Raw genomic sequence first — 27013 nt, 5'->3', positions numbered from 1 at the left:
AAGCTCTGGGAGTTGGTGATGGACAGGGAAGTCTGGCATGCTGCAGTCTGTGGGGTCGCAGAGTTTACGTGACTGAGTGACTGAAGTGAACTGGGGCAGGCTGGGATGGAGACCTCGCACTGGGAAGTCCAGAAGGTCCTAAAGGTGGTTGGTGGTTACCTGGGAGCCCTCACTTACTCCCAGCCCCTTACATCCCTCCTTTTAAGCAAGTCTTTTGTGCTCAGCCTCAGTCCTGTCCGACTTGGCGATCCCATGGACTGTAGCCCACCAGGCTCCTCTGTCTATGGGATTTCCCAGGCAAGAATACTGGAGTGGGTTGCCATTTCCTCCTCCAGGGGATCTTCCCGAACCAGGGATCGAAACTTTCTCCTCTATTGGCAGGCAGATTCTTTACCACTGAGCCACCAGCGAAGCCCAAGCAAGTCTTTAGGTCTGCCCTAACTCCTACAGGCTGCATTCCCCATCTCTACCCAGGCTCATTTCTGCTGTGGGTTCCCCAGAGAGGGAGGGTGGCAGCCGCTGAGGCCTGGGACCACCAGCAAGTCACCTTCCGGCACCCTGGGACACAGCACCCTTTGTTCTGGCCCCTCCCCACCCCCTCAAGTCCCAGGCTATCCAGCCTGGATTAGCCTTATCCTGGGGAAAGCCAAGGAGGCCCCTCCTGGAATGCGGCCTGGGGGTGGGGGGCAGGTGAGGAGTTGAGGTGATGGGGGCTGGCGGGGCTGCTCCAGGGCAGGGCTGCGCCCCTTGTACCACAAGGAGCCCCCAGGGCAGGCCCTGTGTGTCTTCTGCCCGAGGCTCCAGGAGATGGGGGGACCCACCCTGCACGGGCCTGGGACAGGGAGCCCCACCATGGAGGGCAGCCTGGCCCTGTGTGTTGGCTGCTGCCCTGTCCCTCTCCCCTCCCAGCTCCCAGCAGAAAGCCTCTTAGAGGGGGTGGGGGTGGGGGAGCACTAAGCCCCAGGCTTGGGGGAGCCAGCTGCCAGAGTCCAGCCAGTGGACTGATCTGCAGGAAGCCTGGGAGGCAGCCCCCACCTGGCTAGGCTTTCACGGGGGAGCCAGTGGGCTGGCCCCTTCCTGCAGGCCTCAGGAGATGTGAGGCCGGATACCCAAACCCACGGGACAGTTCAGGTAAGAGTGGGGGGAGGGCTGCTGGGACCACCTCTTGTCTTGGCCCTCAAGTGGCTGCACCTGTGGTGAGGGGCTGACGCAGGAAAAGCCAGAACTTGGTCCTGGGGTGGGGAGCAAAGTCCTGGACACCTTGGCATTACCCAAGGTCAGGAGGGAGATCCCAGCACAGAGGGGTTGCAGAAGGGAGGAAAGCTTCTGCCCCCAGGTTGGGCTGGTCCATCCAGAGCCCCCTCCCGGTCTGTTACAGGGGCACCTGGGGCTGTTGTGTGAACCCTTGGGTGGAGCTCCGGGGGTGTGGAAGGGATGTGGGGCTGCTAAGGGTTTGGAGGGAGAGGATCTTTCTTCCAGTACCCCCTCAAAGGTTCCCATGTGTCCAGTGGAGCCAGAGATCTGACCACCCCCCACCAAGATCCACGGTTGACCTGGGATGATCAGTCACCCATCTTACAGGTGGGAAAACTGAGGCTCAGTCAAGGGGAGGGGACTGACCCAAGTCACAGAGCAAATCCCTGACTAAGCTGGGATGAATTGGAACTCTGCTCCCTTGGCTTCTGAGACAGGCTGGTGTTGTTATAGCGTGCTTTGATTCTCCCTCCATGATGTTCTAAATGACAGTAGACATTCCCGATCACTGAGAAGAATTAAGAACATGCCCCAAGGCCAAGGAGGAAAATGAACTCCACCCATTTTGCAGCTGGCACTTCCACCGTGTTTGATCCTTTGTCCTGAGACCCTCACGTGTGCACACTGGGGTCCCCACATGCCTCCAGTCACACACCGGTGGTCGCCCTCTCCCACTCACCTGAACCCCTTCTCCTGACATTGCTAGGTCCTGAGGGACAAGGAGTGCCCTCCGGAGGGAGTCTTCCTGAGGTCAAGACTCAGGTGGGAATGACTCTATTACCTTCCCCTCATCCTTCATGTCCCTTGAAGGAGGGGAGGTTTGGGATGAGGTTCTACCTCGGTTTCTGCTCCTGGCTTCATTCCCTGAGCAGGGCTCACGTGGTACTCTGCTGCCTCAGTTTCCCCACCCTGGGTCTCCATCCCCCTTTCTTGTCTGGGCTACAGACGCTCGCCACTCCCTCTTGTACCCTCTCCCACCAGAGGCGGCAGCGATGGGCGCTAGCAGTCCCCGGCGGGGCCCCGGCCCTCCAGACGGGGGCTGGGGCTGGGCCGTGCTGAGTGCCTGCTTCGTGATCACGGGTTTCGCCTATGGCTTCCCCAAGGCCGTGAGCGTCTTCTTCCGCGCGCTTATGCGCGACTTCGGCGCGGGCTACAGCGACACAGCCTGGGTGTCCTCCATTATGCTGGCCATGCTGTATGGCACAGGTCAGCGCCCCCCTCGCGGACACCTCTCCTCTCCCCCAAGCCCAGGATTGAGGATCAGGATCAGGGACCAGGAGGCATCTGACCCAGGCCCCTCGGGGGGAGGGCATGGAAACCCCTGCCTTCCTGTGGAAGCTTTAGCACCAGAGAGGGGAGTAGCGGCCCCTGGTGGAGCCCGCCCCCAGGTGGCTGATCTGGCAAGCTTGGCCAGCTGGAAGGGCCCTTCCGTTTCTGTTAAAAGACCCACACCGGCCCATGTTACCGGTGGGGAAACTGAGATCTAAATAAGATTGCCAGTCTCAAAGCCCTAAACACCTGTGCGGGGTGGGGGTGAGAGGGCAGGGGGAGTTGCTGGAGTTATCCTAGCCAAGCCGCGTGGATGAAGGAGGTGAGGGGTGGGAGGGGGAAGCCTGGGGAGGAAGGCAGCTCATAAGGGAATGAAGCCCCTTCTGCTATTTCCGTTCCATGTTCTCAGGAGGGCAGGGGGCCTGTACAGGCTCCACCTGCTGTGTTCCCCCACAGGGCTCTCTTTGGCGTGTCCCAGCCAAGCTAAATGACTTTGGCCAAGCCCCTGTGCTCTCTGAATGAGGGGCGAGTGACCTCATCCCTTCAAGTCATCTCTCAAGGCTGGGAGGTACAAAGCCTGGAGTGTCTGGACCACACAGGGGTCCAGCCCGATTGGTGAGCCTGCTCTGCCCACAGGCCCGGTGTCCAGCATCCTCGTGACCCGCTTTGGATGTCGCCCGGTGATGCTGGTGGGTGGGCTGTTGGCCTCCGCCGGCATGATTCTAGCATCCTTCGCCACGCGCCTCCTGGAGCTATACCTGACAGCTGGGGTGCTCACAGGTGAGGGCGCCCACTGCTCCCCTCCTTGGGGATTGGGTTGTGGGTGGGATCAGGAGACCTTGCCACCAGACCTCCTTGTCCTCAGTTTCCTCATGAGGGCCGGTCCTCGTCCCTCGGCTCAGTTCACCCCATCCCTTGGTCTGTCCATCCTGGGGCGGGAGTGTGTGTTTGGGGGTGCTCGCCCCTGCTTCCCGCCGGGGGCTTGGCTGGGGGCGCCCTCAGAGAGCCCGGCACAGCACCGCCTCGCCCGCAGGCCTGGGTCTGGCCCTCAACTTCCAGCCGTCGCTCATCATGCTGGGGCTGTACTTCGAGCGGCGACGGCCTCTGGCCAACGGGCTGGCGGCGGCCGGCAGCCCGGTATTCCTGTCAGCGCTGTCGCCGCTCGGCCAGCAGCTGCTCGAGCACTTCGGCTGGCGCGGCGGCTTCCTGCTGCTCGGCGGCCTGCTGCTGAATTGCTGCGCGTGCGGCGCCGTCATGCGGCCGCCCCCGGGGCCCGGCCCGCGGCCGCGCAGGGACAGCGCGGGAGACGCGCCTGGCGAGGCAGAGGAGGAGGCGCCCTCTAGCGGTCGGACCCGCCGGCGCCTGCTGGACGTGACCGTGTGCGCCGACCGCGCCTTCGCGGTGTACGCCGTCACCAAGTTCCTGATGGCGCTCGGGCTCTTCGTGCCCGCCATCCTGTTGGTGAACTACGCCAAGGACGCGGGCGTGCCCGACTCCGAGGCTGCCTTCCTGCTCTCCATCGTGGGCTTCGTCGACATCGTGGCGCGGCCGGCGTGCGGCGCCCTGGCCGGCCTGGCGCGTCTGCGGCCGCACGTCGCCTACCTCTTCAGCCTGGCGCTGATGGCCAACGGGCTCACGGACCTGAGCAGCGCGCGGGCGCGCACCTACGGCGCCCTAGTCGCCTTCTGCATCGCCTTCGGCCTCTCCTATGGCATGGTGGGCGCCCTGCAGTTCGAGGTGCTCATGGCGGCTGTGGGTGCGCCCCGATTCCCCAGTGCCCTGGGCCTGGTCCTCCTCCTCGAGGCTGTGGCTGTGCTCATCGGACCGCCCTCTGCCGGTGCGCCCCGTCGGAGGAGAGGGTGGCCTAGTGCCCCGGGGTCCCAGGGAAGCCCTCCCACCCACCTTATCCTGGATGGAACATCCAGGACGAGGGAGGGGAAGGGACCCTTTGGGAGAGACTGCCCGGTTACACTCCCCTTCCCATGACCAGTTAGCCTCCCCTCCAAGAGGTACCACCTGCTCAGGGTAGGGCCGGAAAAGCCAGGAAGTGTGCCAGGAAGAACCCAACGTGGGTTGTCTCCAGCAGATGGCACAAAGGCCTTGTGAAGTACGGGTACTTATTCTCCTTCTGCAGAGAGGCACAGAGGCCAAGTTCAAGTTGCCAGTCCCAGAATCAGAGCCCAGCCCAGCCCAGTGCTTAATGCCCACACCTCTGAAACACTGTATCTGAGTGTTTAATCTCCCCAGCCTCCAGGGGTGACTGGAGTAGGGAGTGTCCTTGGGGAACTGGGAGCAGAGTTCACGGGGGGCAGGGCGCTGGTCTTCCCCTGTGCACACTGCCTGCTGGGTGCTCTACACGCACACGGGAAGCCATCGTGATGAAGCGGTAGGGTCAGGCTTCCTGCAGGGTGGGCATGAGCGTGGCCTTTCAGGGCAGGGCGGGACCCCACAGGAGAGGACACAGGCTGTGTCTGGGGGACACTGTTCCTATACAAGTAAGGCAGGAGCGAGGATCAGGAGGGTGGAGGTGGGAGACACTAGGGTCTTGCTGGGTGGTCAGGTTATCCCTGAAACAGCAGGAAGCCTGCCCGTGCGCAGGAGAGAGCTGAGGCCGCAGGCTCCAGGATGCAGCCGTGACAGGAGCCACCTTTGCTGGGGCCCAGGCTGCAGCTGAGACGGTCCGGGCTAGCTGAGCACCCTCATCAAACTTTGCCAACTCACCTGACCCAGTGGGGCCCACAAAGCTCCTAAAGCCATGTGAGCAGCCTCCGAGCCCACCACCAAAAGTTATAAAGCCAGCCAGAGGCTCAGAGACTCATCTTTCATTTTCTTGTGTGACCTGGGGTGGACCTAATAGGCAGAGAAGGTATTTGGGGTGAGAAGAAGTTGAGGAAAACCACACGACTGTGTGTGGGGTGGGCCTGACTGCTGGGCTGGGGTCAGGGAGGCAAGTTTAGGGTACTGCTCAGAGGGGCACAGGGTGGGCAGCCGGCTTGAGGACCACCAGGGAACCTCCTGAGGCCACTGAGGTGCGTACTGAGAGGGTCACAGCCTGCTGTGGACTGCCACAAGGAGGCCCCTGAGAGAGCAAGGCATCTGAGGAGCCACACGTTAGGGGAAATACTTGCAACTTAAAGATTTTCCTGAGGGAATTCCTTGGCAGTCTGGTGGTTAGGACTCTGTACTTTCACTATGGGGATCTGGGTTCAATCCCTGGTCAGGGAACTAGCATGCTGCAAGCCACGCAGTATGGCTGGGGGGATAAAAAAAGACTTTGCTGAGTATGAAAGTAACATGTGCCTGTGATAGAAAGCTTGGAAAATACAGAGATTAGGAGTAATCTCTCCACAAACCCTGCCTCCAGTCCCATGCTGATGATAGCTCTGTCTGAGTTACATGGGGCCCCCTGGGAGAGGGGGTGGCCTGGGAGGTTGGGAGAGAGCTGAACCAGGCCCCTGAAGACCAAGGCGGTTAGGTGGAGAAAGCAAGAGTTGGGGTCCCCAGGCTGAGCCCTTTACTTTCCCCACTCCCAGGTCAAATATCCCCAGCGGGGCCAGTTCCAGAGTTCATGTGGAGTCTGAATCTGGGGAACGGGAGGGCCCTTATAAAGCACTGCCTCACCTCAGGCACCATGTGCTCAGTCACTTCGGTTGTGTCCGACTCTTTTGCGATCCCATGGACTGTAGTCCACCAGGCTCCTCTGTCCACGGAATTTCCCGGGCAACAGTAATGGAGTGGGTTGCCATTTCCTTCTCCAGGGAATCTTCCTAACCCAGGGATCGAACCCATGTTTCCTGCATTGCAGGCAGATTCTTTACCCCTGAGCCACTGGGGAAATTTAGATCCAGGGAGGTGAAGTGGCAGTTTTAAGGTCTCAAATGGCGAACCCTCATGGATTTTTGCCATCTGTAAAATAGGAACAAAGACTGGGGCATGTGTGTGTGTGTGACCCGTGAGCCCCACCAGAGCACTGCGTGTGCGTGTGTGTGAAGGGTGGGCTCCCCTGCCTGCCCTCACCTCCCTGTCCGCCCTCCCTGCAGGCCGCCTGGTGGACGCACTCAAGAACTACGAGATCATCTTCTACCTGGCAGGCTCTGAGGTGGCCCTGGCGGGGATCTTCATGGCTGTGGCCACCAACTGTTGCCTGCGCCGCCCCAAGGACGGCCCGCCCAGCCCAGGCACTGAGGGCGGGGCCGGTGACGGGGAGGAGGCGGAGGCCGAAGTGGACTCTGACCTCCCGCCCGCGGGCACCGAGGAGCCCGGTGGCCTGGAGGCCGTGGAGGTGCCGAGCCCGGGCGCTGGGCCTTCGCAACCCGAGGTGAAGGTGGAGCCAGGGCTGGACTCTTGAGCCTCTGTAGCGCCGGGTGGCAGGGACTTCGGGAGTGGGGCTTCCCCTTCTCAGAGCCCCGATGGCCCCAACAGGGCCTGGCACACGGGAGGGGCGGGGGGGGGGGGGCGCTGTTCCTGGGGGGTCACCTCCGGGGCTCCATGAGGGGAGCTGCCACCCGCAACTGCCTGGGGCCCCTGGTCCCACCAGTGAGGCCGCTGTTGCACGGCCGGCGTGAACCTGAAATTCGTAAAACTGAGCTGACAACGAGTTCTGTTTCTGCATCTCTGGCTGCTCCCTGGGGTGGGGTGGGGTGGGGTGGGGCGGGGGGCCGGGAGGAAGTCCGAGAGGCTCTTCCCCAGGGCCTCTGATGGGAGCTGGCGGGCGTTGGGGACGGAATGGCAGAGGTGGAGGGTGGCAGCGGAAGGTGGCCCCGATCCCGGCCCCACTGTTTGGCGCTGTGCACCGAAGCCCCGCCGGCAGCAAGCACCTGCCGCTGAAGGGTCCCAGAGTGGCGGGCTGGGGCTGGATCGATCCAGGCTCCTCACAGTGTAGGTGAGCGTATGTGACTCCAGGACTCCATCTTGTGGTGGCGGCTGGGAGAGCTGGGGCTGCGGGTCGGGGGATGGCACCAACCTTGGCCCCCTCGCCTTTCTAGCGGATAAACTCGGGTTTCCTGGGGCCCTTGCTCTGGACATGTGTCCTTGTGGACACATGGCTGCTGGCCTCCCCTTCCCAGCCTCCTGGGAGTCCCAGAGAGCGCTCCTCGATGGCAGTTTTTTTTAAATTTGACTGCGGTTGGGTCTTATTCTCGTTGTGGCGCACCAGCTCTCTAGTGGAGCTTCAGGGACTTAGCAGTTGCGGGCTTCTGGGTTAGCTGTTCCGCAGCACAGTGGGATCTTAGTTCCCTGACCAGGGATTGAACCCCGGCTGTCTGCATCAGAAGGTGGATTCTTCACCACTGAACCACTAGGGAGGTTCCCCGTCAGTGGTAGGAAGTCCAGTGCGGGCAGCTCCAGGTCTCACCCTGGCTGGGAAGGTTTAGGGATGTGTTTTCTCTTACATGTTCACCCTCTTCCCACAAAGGGACACTTTTCTTCCCTCCCTCCAAATCAGGTGACCAGGGCCCATGACTCCATTCATCCACACACGCCCAGCCCCCTTGTGAGGCCTCCCCACTGGTCTCATTTTCCATCCACGCCCCGGGAAAGCCCCAGCAGATACCTGGCCGACTGACACTGCGTCTGCGGTGTCCCCCTGAGCCACTAGAGCACTGACTACATCTTATTTAATGAATAGAGCACTGACTGTGCCAGGCACCATTCTAAGCGCTTCACAAAGGCTAACTCATCCAGTCCTCCTAACGACCCGAGAGATAGGTACCCTCACTAGCCACACTCACAGATAGGGAAACTGAGGCCCGGGGGCTTAGGAGGTAGCTCACAGGAGCTGTGCCTGGAATCCAGGCTGCCAGCTCCAGTCTGAGCCCTTGGCCTCCCTGCTGGCTGCCTCTTCAGAGAGGTGATGCGGTCTGACGGTTCAAAGGGGGCACACGGAGTGACAGCTGACCCCTCTCTCCAAGCTCCCAATCCTGCCTGAGGATCCCACTGGCATCTCTGCCCGGGACCCACACACGCAAACCTAATAAGCAGGAAACCACCCCTTTCCTTGGCCACTGTGGGCCCTACCCACCTCTCACAGGCTCTTGCACCCCTCCCGTTCTCAGGACGAGTACAGATTTCATTGTCCAAACAGGGACACTCTGATGACAACAAGGACCACTATTAATAACCCCACTAGGATCACAGGTGTGGACCAAAGCTGTCCAGGAGAAGCAAAGATGTGGAGTGCTAGCGTGGCACTACCTGCTGGGTCCCTCCCCTTGGCCTTGGCAGAACAGGGCCTGGAATGGCCAGGCACCCTTAACGCTCTCCCCATTTGGGGCCTTGGGTCTGCCTGATCCAGTATCTGTCCCGTCTTTCCCCAAATAAAGGTTTAGTTCAAGCGGTGAAGGGTCACAGACGAGGGAGGATACAAAAGGCTCCACAGAGCAGAAAGCCTGGGAGGCAGTGGGGAAAGTGGAGTCTTCTGAACTTGATGGATCTGAGTCCAAATCTCACTTCTTCCCCACACACCATGGGGCCTTGAGCAAGCCTCTTCTCAGCCTCAGTTTTCCATCAGTACATGGGGACAGCAGTGCTCATCCAAAGAACTGCTGTGAGGAGTTAGTGCCGTAACGGCAATGTCGGTGAACCATGTTGCCCCCCTCCGTGATCAGGGAGGCAGGAGAGGGGCATCGAGGGGAGAGAGAGTCTGAGGCCACTGCAAACAGCCTGGCTCCATCTGGGTTTGTGTTTATTCAATACAGGCCCAGCGGCCAGGCCTCCCCAGGGAAGTGGCTGAGCCAGGGGAATAAAATAAATAAAGGCTGCGGAGGTGAGTGTGGACTGGGGTAGGGCCAGCCTAAGGAGAGGTGAAGGTACACATGAACGCTGGCCCCCAGCTCGGCTGGCCATCTGCGGGCCCCCCCGACTCCCGGCAGGCTCGGGGTGGGGCCAGCGGAGATGCCCACGAGCAATGAGTCCTGGAATCCTGCCACCTCCGACCCCTCTTCCTTTCTGCCCTCTTTCTCCTCCCTAAGGCAGGTCGGGAGACCAAGGTCTCTGGCTGGATGGGGAGCTGGGGGTGGGGGGTGAGGGGTGGAGGTGGCCAGGGCCCAGGGCCCAGGCCACGGCCCCGGAGCCCATCCTGGGCGGGCAACCCGGGTTCGCCGTGCAGGACAGAGCAGCCGGGAGGCACGCGCCCCAAGCCAGCAGGCCTTTATGTGCCGCACGCCCTGTCGTGTGGCTGCGTCCTCCCGCTCACCCTGCCCCCCGGACCCGCACCCCGAGGGGGCACTCAGGAGTTACACCAGCTCCCGCCCTTGTCCAGGGGCCCGGCAGCCCCTCTCGAATCCCTGGGCGGCTCCCCGGCAGCCGTGTCCTCCTCGTCTTCGTCCTCCTCGTCCTCGCCGTCCGTGAACTCGTCCTGGCTGAGGCCGTAGGCCAGCGTGGTGTGTGCCAGGTCCACCTCGATAGGGAAGACATCGGCGTCACGCAGCACCGCGTAGCAGTCGTTATAGTACTTGGACATGGTGGACACGAAGCGCTGCAGCTGGAACACGATGTCCTGGACTGGGGCAGGAGGGGCAGGCAGATGGCGCCGGTGGGCCAGGCTGCCTGCGCACGGGGCCTGATCGACCCTGCCACCCTTTGGCTTCCCTTTTATGCACCTCACTGCCCCCTGGCACCCTGGGAGAGGTCCAGGCCAGCCAGGGCTGCCCAGCCCTGCGCAGAACCCAGGCCTCCCCGCTCCCAGGTCAGGGAGTGGAAGAGAACTGCCGGGGCCGGGGTGGGTGTGGGGATGATGGGACTACACCCCATGGAGTCCACCCTGGCCAGGCTCTGGGAAGCTTCCATCTCAGGTCTGACTCAGAGCCAGTCTGCCATGGGCTGTCCCTGGGAGCTCGGGTGAGTGCTGGACCTCTTGGAAATGGGGAGGAGGATGGCATCGGGCTGGCCCGAGGCCGAGCATGGCCCGCAGCCCCTCACCATGTTTCTGGTCGAGCAGCTCCATCTTCTCCAGCACGTCCTTGCGCATCTGGGAGAAGCGAGCGCGGGCCTCCTGACGGCAGCGCAGGATCAGGCGGTACTCGTAGTTGCCTGTGCTCACGCGGTACAGGGGTTCCCCAAGGGCCTGGGCCCGGGGGAAGCACGTCAGGGACCCTGGGCAGGCGGGGGGTGGGGGTGGCGGCAGGGAGGCTGCAGAGAACCCGCCAGCTTGCAGCCCCCCCACCACACAGCACTTTTCAAAGCTGCCACTGTTCCCCGTTTCTGAGACGCCTGCAGTTGCTAGAAGTGCTTAGGGATGGCTTTGTGAAAAACAAAACAAAAAAACCCAGACTCTTGCCACATTAAATGAGTGTTGAGTCATAGAGGGACCCTGATATCAAAAATATTAAAAAGTAACAAGTAAAAAAAACCAGCCCTCAGGAGTGAGAGGAAAGGCATTCTTTTTTTCCTGCAGGAGCCTCACCAAGTCTGGTGGGCTGCTGGTCTGGGAGCAGGTGGTGGGGATGGCTCCACGGCAAAAATGGCCAGCCCTTGGGCGGCCTGCAGAGGCCAGGGAAGGGAGGGAAGGACAGCCCGCAGATCCCCCCCACCAACAGGAGCCGGGCCAAGCCCCCAGGCCTGTCCTGGGCGGGCCCGCCGCAGCCCGTGTCCCGGGCAGGCCCAGGACGCCTGGGGCCCTGTGAGCGGGCAGGGAGAGGCGTGTGCGCCCCGAGCCGCTCCGGCGCCAGGGCCGCGCCCCCGCCCCACTCACAATGCAGCTGTACTCCTCGTCGTCCATCTCCTTGACCTTCAGGCAGTAGGACTGTGGGACGCGTGAGGCCAGGCTGTCAGGGGGCTGCACCGCCTGCGTGCTCACCCTGACGGCCCCAGTTCCTCCCGTGCCACCCTGGAGCCCTCGGGCACCCAGAGGAGCAGCCGTGCCAGGCCTTGTGGGCCCTGCGCACCCTGAGCTGGAACGAGCTGAGACGCGTCAGGCAGAGGCTGGCCCCATGCTCGGGCTGGCCCTTGCCCTGGAGGCTCAAGGTGGTGAAGGCACTCATCTGGGATGATGGCAAGGGCCTGCGAGCCCAGACTTTACACTCAACTCCCAAGAGATGCTCTGGGCTAAAGGATTCCAGGATCCAAAGAACTTGAGGAAGCCCCTGAAGACCCATGTTACACACAGGTCTGTCAAAGGCTCTGACAAGTCCTGAAGCAAAGGATCTGGGCCTGCTCGGTAGAGTAATTTTCCTCAACTCCCCTGACACAGAATTATCATTTAAACATAAGACTCATGAACATCCACGTTATAACCAGTGACCTAGTCTGATCCATTGTTAAAAAAGTGACTGAAAAGAATTCCCATGGGGTCAGAGTGGGTCCCGAGTGAGGGCTCCACCCACCTCAGGGCTCCTCTGAAGAGTCAAGGCAGGGCCTAGGCTGCTGCCTGATCCCCGAGCACCTCCCGAGGCCCCTGGTCCCACGTCCGCAGTCAAGTGTCACCAAGGTCCTGGCCCTGACCTGCTGGCCGTCAAGCGGCTGACTCAGGGGGAACAAACCTCCAGGTGGGCTCTGACCGCAGCAGACCAGGCCCACCCCTCACCCCCCAACCAAGAGGCTGGGGCCCACTCACCAGGTACTCGAACTTCACATCCAGGTACTTCTTGATGGTGAGGCGAGTGTCCGGGATGGCTTTGTTGAGGTATGTGTTCAGGTCTGTCAGCATCTGGAAGGGGAGGTGGGGTGGACGCTTAGGCCCCCGTGGGCAAGGGCGGGTGAAGGCTGGCTAGGGTGACAAGGAATGGCACTGATGTGTCCACCCTTCTAGTGGACTCAGGTGTCAGAGCCGAAGGGCACTCGCAGACCGCCCTGTCCATTCCAAGGAGGAGAAGACAGCCCAGGCCAAGGGTGGAGCCAGGGCCAGAAACTAGCCTGGAGGTCAGTGCTGAGGCCGTGGAGGAGGAAGGACTCAACCGTGGTCAGCTGTAGCAGCCCACCCCCAAACCAGCCCCTAGATGCTGCGACACCAGAACAGGACACTCTCCGCTGGCCACACTGCCCCTCCCCGCTCACCTACGGACCCATGCACGCTCCATGTGACTTACCGGCTTGATGGTCTTCAGGAGCCGGATGCCAAACTTCTCGATACTGCGGTGGGCATCAGCGAATTTCACAAAAGCCTCACTCGCAGCAGGCTGGGGCTCCCGCACCCCGATCACAGAGAACACGTCCCCAAAGGCTGCGTGACAAGTTTGTCCTGAAGGCCGCCCCTACTTGACCCCTTAACGGAGAAGCCAGGGATTTGTTGGGGAGAAGCAAGGTGGGGGGCGTGGCAGGTCGGAGGTCGAGGTCCGCCAGTGGTCTACATCCCAGGGAGGTGGGTCTAAACCTTAAGAAATGTGGATCTACACCCCTAAGAGTTGGACCTGTATCCCCAAGGAAGGTGGGTCTACATCCAAGGAGCTGACCTCATTCCCTGAAGTGACTAGACCATGGGGGGAAGACTGGGTCAAAGCGGAGGAGGTAAAACCGTCTGGGAGCAGAGTACTGGTCTGGGAATCTGGTCCTAAGGTCAACCCTCCCCCGAAGGAGCCGGGTTACTGCTACTTCTACCTGGGCTTTGTTTTCCCAGCTGTAAGATGGGGTTAACTGAAGCTACCAGCCTTGTATAAAACACGACCAGGAACAAGCAAAGGGCTCGTACATTGTAAGCGGCAGTACAGACAGGACAGGGCCTGCACAAGGACCTTCTGTGCCCCACAGAAGCCTAGCGGTCAAGAGGCTCCCCGCTGGCCCCATTACCATCACACCCCCAAATCTGGCGTGAGGTCAGATGCTGCAGGGTCTGCCTGAGCCTGGGCAGCAGAAAGGCCCCGGAGCGGAGCTTGCCCTCACCCTCCCGGTGGAGGTGTAGGGAGGTGCTGAGCCCAGAGCGCAGGGTTTTTTCCAGGGTCACGCAGCAGGTTCAGGGCGTCCTTACCCCGGTGCGTCTGTGACAGCTCATAAAAGGCCCGGAGGAGATTCTTAGTGTGTTCCGTCATCCCTGTGGGAGAGACCCAAAACGAGAGGGACAGGGGCACACACTGGGGACCACACTGGCCCAGAACATGGCCTCCAAACCCCCACCCCACCCCTGAGGCCCACACCGTCCCTGAGGTTCACTTTTCTCACTAGGTTTACGTGTGCAGTTCTTTTTTACGGGCATGGTCACTTTTATAATCAGAAAAAGCATGTCTTTAGATTTTCTTCTTTTAAGAATTTTTAATGACTGTGGTCCTAGAATTGTGTGGGCTGGCTCCCTGCCCCCACTGCTGTCACGTTTAGAGTGGGGCTCCGGAGCTCCAGCCAGGGGAGAACCAGGGCCAGGTACTTCCCCTGCAGTGCCCACCCACCCAGGGCTGCTGGCCGGAGGGTGTGCCTGCCTACCTTTATACAGCTCAGCAGTCCGCTCCAGCTCCTCAAGCCTCTTGACGAGCCCATCTGTGGCGATCAGAGAGCCAGGGGTGAGGGGAGAGACCCAGGATCACTGGAGCCAGGCTTGGGAGGGGCAAGGTGGCCCCCAGAGGAGAACCAGGAACAGCATAGGGCAGGGTGCCAGGGATGGGGACTTGGCACCAGGGTCGGCTGGGCTCACGGGTGTTTTGTGACGAGTCTGGTACATCCAGACAAGGGGGGGGCAGCAGGGCGACCCTCAGGAGGCTCCTATGATAAGCACCACCCCAGGAGGCTGGGACACATGGAAGGGGCAGAAAGGTGACAAGGATGCAGGTGCTTCCAGACATGAGGAGTGAAAACCGGACTGGGCCCTCCCCAAGGCCATGCCCAAGGGTAGCTGCTCACGGCCGGTGGAAGGCAAGCCCCTGCCTAGCAGTCAAGGACCTGGCCAGGACTTCCAACACACACCCTGCCGATGGCCAAGAAGCAAGGCAGTCAGAGACAAGCGGGAGAGATGGGACGCATCGACATAAGTCTTAAGGCAGGCTCCAGGCAGCCCGCCACCACCAGGCAGCTTAGAAGGGAGAGCAATCTGGGAGGGGAGAGCGTGCACTGGGGCGGGCCTTGGTGACCATCTTCAATGGCTTCACAGGTGTTTATCCTGCACCCACTATGTGCCAGACCCTGTGTTGGGCCAGGGAATGACCTTGGTGAATGAAATCTGAGTGGTGCTTTCCAGGCTCCTGGTCTAGCGGTGACAGTGGCCAGGCCACGGCCAGCAGGGGCAATAAGGGCTGTCAGGTGAGGGATGGGGGCAGCTGCCGCACCTCCAGGGCTCACGATAGGAACAAGTGGATGGCCAGGGCCGGGGATGCATTCCAGATCAGGGTGGGGCAGGGCTCTGGCCAGCAGTGACCACCACTCTCCTCCATTCTGATAGGGGTGAGGCCATACCCACCTCCCCACCAGCAGCACGGGCAGCAAACGTGGGGCAGGGTCCATGTCGGTGGCTTCCTGGCCCAGAGCCTCCTAGGACAGGGCCTGGCCTTACTGAAGCCCTCTACCCAGCTCAGTCCTTTCTCCACATGAGCTTTTTGGGGCAGATTACTTCCCCCATCTTATAGGGACAACCAAGATTCAGAGAGGTAAAGCAACTTGCCTCAAGGCACACAGCGAGGGCTGTGCAGGCCAGGGTGCCCTCTGTCCCCCTCCCCAGTTTCCTGTGCTGACCTGGGCCAGGGTTTTCTGAGTGGAAGGAGAGGAAGAGGGTTGTAGAAGCCAGGTCTGGATTCTTAAATCTGGGCAGAGAAGGCAGTCATGTGTCAGGCTGTCAGGGAGGAAGGTTTGGGTTCTGGGGGTTGGTGTGGTGCACCTCAGAGGTCTTTAGGAGGCTTCAGCCACTGGGCTGGCCTCCAGGGCCCAGCTCCCCAGAGCCCTGGCACCCGGCCAGCCTGGCAGCGAAGGAGCCACGTAAGCGCCGTGCTGTTGTTTTTAGCTGGGTCATGGGACATCATGACAGCTTCAATTTTAGAAACCCTATTTAAGGCTGGGGAAATTGCAAGGTTTGGGGGGGAAAAAACACAACAACCAGTTCTAATTTCATCTCGACGCATGGTAACTACAGTAACAGGGATTTATAGGCACCAAGAAGCTGGAAATAGCAGCCGCCACTTTTGTACACCCTCTGGAACAAGCTCAGACCCCACCCCCGACGTCCCAGCCAATAAAGCCCAGTGCACCCAGCTGAGCCTACAATTTATATCAGTATTTATATCTGTCCCCACACGTACACAGCAGAGCTGCTGCTATTTATAAAGTCAGGCTGGTGACGGCAGGAGCGGGACTGAGTGTTTCACTGGTCCCCCCCGCCCTGGGGGGAGCGCGTGTGCACACGCATGGGTGGGTGTGAACGTGTGGGGAGACAGCGCGTGTGCACAGGCATGTGTGGGTGTGAATGTGCATGTACGCGGTTTTCCCTGCTGCGGGAGGAGAGCGCGCCACCTCCAGGTCTGAGCAGGAACTGCTGGGACGCGGGCAGCCGCACCACCTCCTGGAGAGAGGCAGGGGGCTGGGTAAGCAGCCGGGGAGCAGCTGGACGAGAGGGCACAGGGTGGAACTGGGGCTGGGGTGGGGGGAGGCCTGGCTGTGTGACAGCAGCTGGGGGGCAGTGGCGAAGGTACCAGCTTGGGGAGCTCGGCAGGAGACACCTCCTCCCACCATGAGTCTCTCATTTGTGACTTGGGCCTGTCTGAAGGCCGCTGGAGGACGGGGGGACATTGGCTGAAAAAGGCCTTCACTGTGCACTGTGGGCGCTCTGTGGGAGCTTGGAGAGGCCTCCAGGGAGACAAAGAGATGGTGAGTATCAGCCCCACCAGCAGAGGCCCGGCCCAGGCCAGCGGCACACACACAGGTCTGGAGGGCAGCCGTGGTGCCCCTTCCCCGGAGGTCTGGGCCTGAGTCCCCTGGGACCAGAGGTAGGGGGGTGGGAGGAGACTCACCATTGCACAGGATGGCCCGGCTCAGGCCCAGAGCATCCGCCGTCCCCGAGCTCATGTTCTCGACCAGCCGATGCTTCACCTTCTTCAGCACTGGGATCAGGTGAGAAAAGGACTTGTGATGTAGAGTCTGGGCCCCCGGGGCCAACCCTGTTTCATCACGACTCACTGGGAGCAACAGCAGGGGCCGAACTGGGGTTTGGGGTGGGGGTGACTATGAAGTAGGGAGGGTCCTGGCAGGGGGTGGGGGGGGTTCTGGGCTCCCTGCCCTTTTCACTCTCTACTTGACAGAGGTATTGGGAGCCTAGAAGGGATAAATATCTAAGGCGCTTAACTGAGGGTCTGGCACTCAAAGTGGCTATCGATTCCCACTGAGATCCAGAGCTGCCTAGGCCTGACAGTGGCCGACGGGCCCACCAGGGAGAACCCCCTCCTCCGTCTCTCCACACCCAGGAGCGGAAGCACTGTCCATGACAACTGGCCCCAGGCTCCAGACTCAGTTACTGCATATGTGGTCAAATAGTCTTTCCAATGGGAGACTAAAACCAAAGGGTTTTAGAGGAAGAACTTTCAGGACAGACTTGACCTGCTCTTAGCCTCTTTTCTTAAAAACCAGAAGGCAACTGTGGCCCAAGGGTGGAGGTGGGCCCCAGAGCCAAGAGATCTGGGTGGGCCTTCACCCAGGTGCACAGCCTCCCTGGGTCCCGGGCTCTGATATGCAATGAGGTGGCTGGTCCAGAGGACCTTGAAGCTACCATCCAGCTCCTGAGCCTGGAAGCTTCTACAGAACCAAGGCCCAGCCCCCTGAGCAGGAGATAATGTGTCCCAGGGCATGCTGTGGGCTGAAGGGCTGGCCTCTGCCCCAAACCTGAGGGCCAGTCCAGACCCTAAAGCTTTCTGGCAGCAGGTGGGCAGAAGAGGCCAGGGTTGAGTGGGGTGTGCACGTGGACAGGTGGTACCAGGCAGGGCTAGGTTGCCCTCCCCTTTCAGAGTGGTGAGGGACTTGGCCTGGTGAGCTGGAGGGCTGCCCTAGAAAGGATAAGCCTACGGCAGGAAGGCACCAGAGGAGGCGGTCAGGGGAGGTAGGGGAGTGAAACATTAGGCAGAGAGAAATCAGAGACAGGTTCCAGGGACCAGCTGCAAGGGGAGAACCTCTGGGTCCTCCCAGGGGCTTTGGATCGGCTTGGTCAGAAGGGTCAGAGGGCCTGCCACGTGACCACTGATGCACTGCCCCAAGGAGACAGAACGGGAGCCTGTGGAGCCCCTGGACGCCACTGCCCCGGCCCCGCTTACCGATGTCCAGGGACATGCCCTGCTTAGGGTCGGCCTGCAGCTTGTTGTAGTGGATGGTCACCTCCCCCTGGAACACAGGACAGCAGCGCTGTGAAGGGGCTCCTTCTCCTCTCTCTACCCACCAGGCCGCAGACAATCAGCAGGGACAGGGCAGACAGGGTCCCTGGGGTCACAGAGCTCACAGCCCAGTGGTCTGTGACATTGTGTGCCCCCGCCCTCCCCCATGCCACGGCCACATCGCAGACCTCTGCCGGGTCACTTCCCCTGTCGCCCCCTTCTCAGGAGTCCCGCCATTCACCCCACAAACACATCTGAGCACCTTCTCCGTGTTGGGTGCTTGGGGTGCTGGGGAGCAGGTACGAGGGCAGCCCCAGCACCCCAGAGCCAGAGTCCAGCAAGAGAGGCTGATGTGATTCGCAGAATTACACCAATCACAGTCCAGTGACTGGACGAGAAGTAGCCGGCCTCCCTCGAGAAGGCTGCCCTGACCACGTGAGGTCAGTCTCATGCTTGAAATCCTAAGACCCCTGAACTGGGGGCTGAATTCATTCAGATACAAAACAGGATTTCAAAACTGCATCCTGAAGGGAAACCAAAGTGAGCTGAGGCCGTGAGTCAGGGGTGGGTGCAAAAGGCTGCCTCGCTGGGTGCTCAGGCCCACTGTGGAGCGTGGCTATGGGGGAGGAAGGAGCACCAAGGCGGGACCAGATCTGGGCTCTGCTCCAGCCATGCAACCACAAGCAGCTCCTTCCCTCCCGCTGGGCACTGCTAAGACGGGTGCGCGGATCTCTGCCAAACGTCGGGGCTGGGGAGTCCCCAGGCAATGGCAAGGCCATGCACACCTGCCAAGAGTTCCTATTCTCATGGGTAATGTGAGAGGCTGGCGCAAGACAGGCTTGGGAGGACAAGGAGGGTTCTGGTGGCTAGAGACGGGGGGAATGAGAAAAGGGATCCAGAGGCAGGGCACACGCACCCCAGCTCTGTATCAGAATGAAACATGGCCCACCACCTCCCATGATGCGCTCCTCTGCCCAACAGGAAATGCCCAGGACAGTAAACTCCAGACCAGATGGAACAGAACAAAGGGGAGAAGGTGGAAGCCGTGGATCCGGGGCTAAGGTAAGAAAGACAGACCATCAGGGATGCTGGTAACAGGCCTTTAAGACACAGAGGGAGGGAAGGAAGTGAGGGGAGGGTTGGCTGGATGGGGTGAGGGAGCCCAAACACTCGACCAAGCTCAACGGGCAGCTGGGCGCTTGACTCTCAAGAGTATTAAATCATCCTGAGGCTTTGTGCCTTCTTCAGTTTTGGTTTCGCAAGAGCTACCAGCAGCAAAAATCTCCAAAAACATGGCAGAAGGGCTGCGCGCTTTTGGGCGCGGTGAGAGTGCTATCTGCCATTCAGGGAGAGGGGGGCTCTGCAGGGAAAGGCCTTGGCCTGCAGCAGGGCGGGGGAAGCAGGAAGCAGGCAGCATGCAGCCTGGTCTGCTGAACAGTACACCAGCAGCTGGACACGGAGCTGCCCTGGGGCCCAGAGGGGTCCCTGGGTGGATGTGTGAGCCCAGGAGGACCCACAGGACTGAAAGTTCCTCCAGGGAATGGCAGGTGGGGTGCCTTTTTCCCTCTTGCACCCTCTTGGGCCCAGCACGACTCAGAAGACATTTCCTGGGTGTCTACTGACCCAGGCAGGTTCACTGTGGACTTCTAGCTTCAGCTCCAGCCCTGACTGTGGACATGCTGGCTCGCCCCGAGGTGTGGTTCTGAGCTCCCCTGGGAGCTCGAGGGCAGGACCTTTGAGTCGTGGTGCCCACTTTCTCACCAGGGCCCAGCACAAGTCCTGGAATGTAATCAGCATCTCCCAAATGAGCCTGGGGAAAACTGAGGGAGCTAGGATGTGATAGACCCTGAGGCACAGAGGAGGGATCTGGGTAAGGGCCAGGCCCCCTGCAGGCCCGCTGGGGCCTCGGGCAGGCTGGAGGTTTCAGAAGGGCCAGTGTGCCCATTCCCGCAGCAGCCTTACCTTCACCTCCTGAATCATCTTGGCCACCTCCACCTTAGTTTTTCCTTTGATTGACCTGCCATTGACCCCCGTGATCTCATCGCCAGCTGCCACGGTGCCGTCCAGCGCAGCGGGCGTGTTGTCAAACACCTGTGGGTGTGGAAGGGGATAGGCGGGAGGAAAGGAAAGCTGGGAAGAAAGCTGGCAGCGGGCAGGCATTCCCTCCACCCTGACCAGCACCAGCCCTCTCCTGGTCTCTACTCTCTGTTCCTTACGTGGCGAGGAGAAGGGCAAGGAGAGAGAGCACCCCAACAGCCAGAAATGAATGACCCATGTTCTCGGGGGAAAGCGAAGGAGGACAGGAAGTAAATGTGACTGATGAGACATCCCTTTTCTGATATCAACTGCACCCAACCTTACACACCCACTGGAGGCTTTATTCCTCCAAAGTAATTTCTTTAGATTTTCCAACAACGCTGCTCGGGGCTGACTCAGAGCCCCAAAGCACTGCTGATCAATTCCTGCAACCTCACTGCAGTCCCCAAGGAGCAAGGGCCGCCCCCACATGAGCCCCTTCTCCCAAAGTTACCCCGTCCAGGGCGTCTGTGCTCACTGGCCCAATGTGGCTGAATGTGTTTGTTAAAAGGACACAGACAGGGGGAGATACTCAGGATGAGCAGGCGACAAAAGTGTGTGCTGTTGAGTCCCACAGCCCCATAGGCCCTGTGGGGCCCCAGAACGCCAGCAGCCAGGCTTACCTGGAGCCTGGAGCCTCAGGAGCCTGGAGAGGGGACCCCACCCAACAGCTCTCAGCAAAGGCCTCTCTCTCTGGGCACTGGGAGACTGGCTGACGCCCCACAGTGGAACCTACCAGCTGACTCTGCCACCACACAGAACTGTGAAACCTGTCGTGACTGAGGGCTCGCTCTTAGGTATAATGACGGGTGGGGAATACTGGGCCGTTGGAAAAGTGTCCTATGCGAAAAACACTGAAGCATTTAAACAGAAAAAAGAACCACAGGAAACAGGAACAAAGCAGGGACAATAATATGAAATATTATGAAAATAAATGGAATAATATGAAATATGTTTATATTTATATAATATGAAATATTTATATAATATTCTTATATAATATAAATATACTTCAGATATATTCATCTTATATATATATGAAAATAAAAAGAAAACTACAATTAACACACAGAGATCTGAAAAATAAGAACAGGACGATGTAAAAGGATCATTTCGAAAATAGAAAAGATCTCATAGAAACACAAAACATAATTGAAATGAAAATGCCAAAGGAACTTTGGAAACCAAGCAGAGTGAAGCAAAAAAGAGATGGTCAGAAAACAAGAAAGGGAATATTAAAAGATCAATGGAGGAAGCCCAGAGTTTAACCAACAGGAAGCCCAGAGTTTAACCAATAGGAAGCTCAGGGTTTAACCAACAGGAGTCCGAAAGAGGGAACAGAGAGCAGGACAGCATCAGGGATATTATGTGAGATGCAGAACAGAAAGACATGGGGTCTCCAATGAACCTGCCCCTTGAGGTTCCAGCACAATAGACAAGAGAAAGGATCATGCCAAGAGCCATTGTCATAATGCTTCAGAAAGCCAGGGACAAAAAGAAGTGCCCAAGAGTTTTGATGGACCAAGAATAAACACACTACTGCAAATAAAGGATCACAAATAAGATTGGCATCACTAGACAGACAACTATGCTGATGGCAAAAGACAGTGAAATGACACCAGCCAATTTCTAAATGAAAATCATTTTCAACCTTGAGGTTCGTTCTTGAATTTGACCCACTCAAGTGTTAATTGAAAGGAATATGGGAATAACAACAACAACAACAAAAACAGAATGAGACACTTACAGAGACACGAGTTCTCAAAAAATTTACTGCCCTAGCAGTCTTTCTCAGAAACCTACAGGAAACATGTTCCACCAACATGGGGGAAGTAAGCCAAGAAAGAGGGATCCTGGAGATGAGGGAATCCAACCCACCAGAGGGGAGGGAAGGGGTGGTTCAAAGAGGAAAGACCAGCGGTGGAAGACAGAAAGCTGATGGGAAATGTTTGAGGTAAATGTACTGAAAACACAAGGAGAATGCAAATGGAAAAAAAAAGAAAAAAAAAGAAATTACTTGTTTTAAAAAAAGAAGATTGAGTTAAGAAAAGAAACACAGGCTTCCTCAAAAAATTAAACACAGAGTTAGCATATGACCCAGAAATTCCGCTCCAGATTTATATCCAAAAGAAATGGAAACATATGTCCACACAGAAACTGGACATGAATGTTTATAGCAGTGTTATTCACAACAGCCAAAAGGTACAAACAACGCAAAGGTCCATGAACAGATGAATGGATAAACAAATGGTGGTCCATCCATTACAACGGGCTGCAACGTGAATGAACTTCAATGCGACATGATCACTCAAGGGCATGGGTGGTTGTCTGGGTGATGAGACAGTTCTGAAACCAGAGATGGTAGCTGCATTCCATGAGCACACTAAAATACCACTGAGTTGTTATAATTTTAAAACCATTGTTGTATGCTATGTGAATTTCACCACAATAAAAATATTTTTTGAAAAAGTACAAACACAGAAGACCATCAAGCTCGGTACGTAAAACCTTACTATGCTCTGAGCTCTGAGGTGGGAGGGCCTCTGTTTTCTTGCTTTCTTTGCTTTCCTTTGCTCTAGTGTCTGCAAAATACCCTAGCCAGGCCCTGAGAAAATATTTCCCAAACATGATACCTATTGCACTGACACAGACTGAACCAAAATTGACAAGATAACCATGCTAGAAAGATGGAGTGAGAGGAAACAGTGGTGTAGGAAGAAAGTTAAATTCTCCTCTCCTTGGCTAAGAGAAGCTGATAGATGTTTACAAGGGACAGATCAAGAAGTAACAGGATAAGCATCACTGAGAAAAATGGGACCTCTGACCTGAATCTACAGCTAAAAGGGTGGGAAGCAGTGTTGCTTCTGGGATTGGGGTGGAGGCAGGCCTGGGAAGGGGGAAGGGAGGCAAGATGGGGTTGAGCAGGGAATTGCTTATTTGACATCGGCCTTTTAGTACTCTTGACTTGTTGAAAGCAAGTCAGAGAGTCTTTGATTAAAAATAAAACTGAATTTTGAAAAAAAAATCAATTCGACTATTTATAATCATGGTTCATACTAAGGACAAACCTGGCCCTCAGCAGGGGACGGGGATGGAGGGGGAGGTGGCACAGGAGGCTGAACATGCAGATTTTGAGGAGGTCAGGCCTGGGGGAGGCCTCCCTAATACCTCCTGGGTCAGAGGAGGCCAAAAGGCTTGTAAAGGCCACATCCTGAGCGGACAAGACCAGATGCAAGAATCTCCATCTTCAAGGCCTTAGAAGTGACTCTTTTGCAAGATTCTAAGAAAGACTGATGTTTCTCATCTGCCACCAATGGCTACTTAGCTGAGAAGGTTAGAACAGAACAGAGTCCAGGTCCAGTTGATGTCTATGGGAGCAAGCTTCCTTCCAAGACTACAGAAAGATCACTGACTCTGACCAGCCCCACAGTAAAGAAGGCCAGTCCTCACTTGTGAGTCACAGTTGACAGAACATCACCAGGGAAGCTCCTGTGCAATAAGGACCACAAACTTGCCCAGTACTGCTGGCAGATCATCTGGGAGAGTGAACTGTCATAAATATAGAAACAACTAAAAAAAAAAAAAAAAGAAACAGCTGCCACTGAGGGAGTGCTGCTTAAGGGCCAGGAACTATGGGATGTCATTGTTGAGTTTACTCTTCACAGCAACCCAAAGATGCTCAGACCTATGTATTTTACATCCCCAATTTCCAGGTAACAAAACTGAGGCCCAGAAAGTTTAACAAGCTAATAGCAGGGAAGCTTGCATTTAAACTCAGGCCATTCATAGTCTTTTAGTCTTTCTACTATGCTTCACACTTGTGTTAGTACCAAAGGTTGACGGTTTTGTTGATTCATTGACAACATTGTTACTGCAAGTTCACTCTTTGCCAGGCATTGTACGAGGTGCTGACTGCAGTGAAAAAGCAAACTGGGATCCTGCCCTCATAGTGCAGAGAGTCTGGAAAAGTGGCTAGATACAGAATTAGTGAGCAAATCCAAGGGTACAGATGGTGGTAAGTGCTGAGAAGGAAAAACAGATTGAAATGACAGAAAAACAAAGGCGGACCTACTGAGAGGGGGTGTTCGGGGAAGCCCCTCAAAAGAATGAGAAGGAGCCAGCCTTACAGAGTGGAGGAATGAACCTTTGTCATGTCCAAGTAGGGAGGTGGTTTTCCCCCTCGAGCACCTCCCTCCCACCTCCAAAGCACTCAATACCTGAACAATATACAGGCAGGGACAGTACTGGGCTCCTCCTCCAATGCTGATCCCGATCAGGTTCTGAGCATCCTTCTGCAGGGTCACCTTCCCAGGCACAGTAGGGATTCCACTAGAAAGAGAAGCACGTGCAATTGAGTTTCCTGGAAGAAGGATGACTGCAGGGGATGGGGGTGGAGACAGGCTCTCCAAAACCCCCAAGAGCTTCCTAGTGCTGCACGTGCTAGAGAGGGAAGCACTTTCTCATTTGGCCAAAAAGGCAGCACTTTGTCATTTTCTGCTGGAACACCGCAGAGCTCTTGGATCCATGCTAATGGGGGAATCAAACCCCAAGTTGGCCATTTATCAGTTGTGGGTCTTGGATAAGCAAGTCACCCTCTCTGCATCTCAGTTTCCTCATTCATAAAATCATATAGATTTTTTAAAAAATGGCCACTTTAAAAGTACATGGAAGCCACTTAAAACCAACTCAATCAAGAGTAGGTACTCAAAAAAATAGGTCCCCCTTCCCCATTCTTCCTTCTCCCTCTAAGAATTGAGTCAGACTCTATCCTTGTCACCTTCTCAGCTACATAAATCATAGGCCACCACCTCCAGGAAGTCTTCTCCTGTTAAACTATGCATTACCCATCTCTCAATTGTTATACTCAATTACCTCTCAATTTTCACTATACATTAGCATTTATTTATGTTTTGTGGCAAATACTCTCATTTATTCTCTTATTCACTTGACAAACATTTGCTAGCAACCTACAGATGTTGAGCACCATCAGTGCTGAGGACACAGAAAGGCACTGCATTCAGTCCCTGCTCTGAGGGAGGATATATTCTAATAAGGAAACTAACTTAATTTTTGAAAATCTCTCCCACTAATCATTTATGTTGGGAAGGAAGGTATGCTTATGATATTCCTATTCATCCTTCAAAACCTAGCTCAATTTCCACCTCTTCTGTGAAAGAAAGAAAGAAAGTGAAGTTGCTCAGTCGTGTCCGACTCCTTGTGACCCCATGGACTGTAGCCTGCCAGGCTTCTCTGTCTATGGGATTCTCCAGGCAAGAATACTGGAGTGGACTGCCATTTCCTTCTCCAATTCTAACAAGAAGACTAACTTAATTTTTGAAAATCTGCCCCACTAATCATTTATGCTGCAAAGGAAGGTGTGTTTATGAAGTTCCTATTCATCCTTCACAACCTGGCTCAATTGCCACCTCTTCTGTGACGCCTTCCCTGAATACCCCAGCAGAGGCACTGCTCAGCTGGCTGGGTTTTCCCTGTAGCCATGTCATTCTCCATGAGGGCCCTTATGGCCCTGAATTGCAATTATCTATCAATATGTCCACAGCCCCCTACAGATGGTGAGCTCCTGTTAGGGCAGGATTCATTGCAGCTTCTAAGCTTACGCTGAGAAGCAAGGGTCTATGGAACTCGGAAGTCCAGGGATTTAGGGGGCTCTGGGGTTCCTGCACTCGTGGGGCTTGGGGTAACAACATACTCACAGTTTATCCTCCTCGATGTCATAATCCAAGTCTGCAAACATGGTTCCGAGAGTTTCAGTGGGCTGGCTAACTGCCCAGCTCGGCAGGGGAATGGGGAACTGGATCCGGAAGAGAAAAGAGGGCAGGGCTTAGGAAACCAAAATGCCGAAATGCCAACCCCAACTCCGGCTATCAGCGAGAGCCAGGCCCTCCTCCTCCCCTTCGGACGATGGGGGGCTGTCCCGGGGTGGGGGGTGGGTAGGTGATTCTTACTAGGTACAGAGGGGGACTCCAGGCCAGGGCGGGGGGCTCAGATCCCAGAGCCCGCCCCACGGGTCTCCAGGTCCTCGGGAGCTGCCTCTATCGCTCACCGGAAACGTCAGTCCCACAGACGGGTCCGGGCCAGGCTGGCACCTGAACCCACCTGCCGTTCCACCTGTCCGTGGCCGCGACTGTCGCGTCACTTCCGGCGGGACACGGAAGTCCCGCCCCCCTGCCCTGGGTATTTGCCCCGATCCCTGCAAGCAACCCTTCCCTCCCAGCCTCCCGGGGATCCCAGCACCAGGAAAGAGAATAAGTATTGACGGAAGCTCCCCCTTAGCATGAAACAGCGGAAAGGTCTGGAGAGGCCGACGGCGCTCAACCCCGCCCCTTGCCCTATGGCCGCCGCCATCTTGGTAAGGGCAGGGTTCTTCCCAGCTTCCTTAGCGGGACGCAGGGGACCAAGACGCCTGGCTGGTTGCCGTGGCAACGGAAGCATCCTCAGGCGGAGGGACCTCCAGCGAAGTTCAGTGGACTACAAACCTCAACAGGTTCCCTTTAACATTTTCAGCACCCCGTGGTAGGGTGCTGTGACTCCTCTACTAGAATGACTGTCCTGGCTGGAAGGATGCTTCGAGATGCCAGTCTAATCTGAGTTTTGCAAGTAAGGAAAAAAAAAAAAAGTGCCAGTAAGGGGAAGAGATTTTGTCCAGAGCCTCCCACAGTTGGAGTAAGATCCAGATCGACCCTGAGACACCTGCCCCCTAGTCCAGTGTCTTTCTAACACCTGCACGCCTGTGGTCAGTGGCTCTGCTATGGACAGGTTGGATTCCCTTCCTTCCCCTTTACACACCTCCTTTCTCCAAACACAAACTAAGAGCACCGGGGCAGATGCTTTCTGTGATATTTAGTAAAAGACTCCTCACACTCCCTCTCCTCCCTTAGTCCTGGGGAGCAGCATCCTTGGGGTCCCACTGAAGGTCACAGCCCTTACCTGAGGTTCTGGAAACGCCATCAGTGCTTCCCAGCCAACAAGTCCAAATCTCCTCTCCCCACCAACCTCTGCTGCAGTACTGTGTATAGTAAGTTCCCTGGAGGGGTCGGGACTCCCAGAGCCCCAGCCCTAGCATCTGCCTCATCCAGGAAGCATGGGACCAGGCCTGTCCAGATTCCTCCAGGGGCAGTGGAGGAAGGAGAGATGCAGAAGGGTGATTATCCACATATCCCATGGCCTGATGGGAGCCCCACCCTCTCCTTCGGGAG

The 27013-nt window shown here is 57.2% G+C and overlaps 2 protein-coding genes and 1 long non-coding RNA gene across 4 annotated transcripts; 2 read left to right on the top strand and 1 right to left on the bottom strand.

Moving 5' to 3' along the window:
- The first annotated feature begins 2246 nt into the window (after positions 1 to 2246).
- Positions 2247 to 6956, top strand: SLC16A8 (solute carrier family 16 member 8). Its single transcript, XM_020896424.2, has 4 exons — positions 2247 to 2460; positions 3160 to 3303; positions 3557 to 4360; positions 6564 to 6956. The coding sequence occupies exons 1-4, from the start codon at positions 2247 to 2249 to the stop codon at positions 6869 to 6871; spliced, it is 1470 nt and encodes a 489-aa protein (XP_020752083.2). The 3' UTR covers positions 6872 to 6956.
- A 2697-nt stretch (positions 6957 to 9653) lies between these two features.
- Positions 9654 to 26125, bottom strand: PICK1 (protein interacting with PRKCA 1). 2 transcript variants are annotated; one of them, XM_020896483.2, is made up of 13 exons: positions 25861 to 26125; positions 25511 to 25608; positions 24014 to 24125; positions 19683 to 19811; positions 17664 to 17730; positions 16374 to 16463; positions 13867 to 13920; positions 13421 to 13483; positions 12546 to 12679; positions 12074 to 12166; positions 11213 to 11263; positions 10441 to 10585; positions 9654 to 10023 (listed from the first exon to the last, which is right to left on the bottom strand). In XM_020896483.2, exons 2-13 carry the CDS (start codon positions 25549 to 25551, stop codon positions 9749 to 9751), a joined length of 1254 nt encoding a protein of 417 aa, XP_020752142.1. In that variant the 5' UTR covers positions 25552 to 25608; positions 25861 to 26125; the 3' UTR covers positions 9654 to 9748. The 2 variants fall into 2 exon arrangements, with proteins under 2 accessions (XP_020752142.1, XP_020752141.1); XM_020896482.2 differs by having other exon boundaries at positions 25763 to 26124.
- On the top strand, positions 15709 to 21830 carry LOC139030556 (uncharacterized). Its single transcript, XR_011482922.1, has 2 exons — positions 15709 to 16230; positions 18702 to 21830. It is a non-coding gene; the product is annotated as an uncharacterized lncRNA (long non-coding RNA).
- Positions 26126 to 27013: the final 888 nt, after the last annotated feature.

This window comes from Odocoileus virginianus, chromosome 23, assembly GCF_023699985.2.
Source record: "Odocoileus virginianus isolate 20LAN1187 ecotype Illinois chromosome 23, Ovbor_1.2, whole genome shotgun sequence".
NCBI classification, from domain to species: domain Eukaryota; kingdom Metazoa; phylum Chordata; class Mammalia; order Artiodactyla; family Cervidae; genus Odocoileus; species Odocoileus virginianus.
This window is presented reverse-complemented; position numbering and strand designations above follow the sequence as displayed.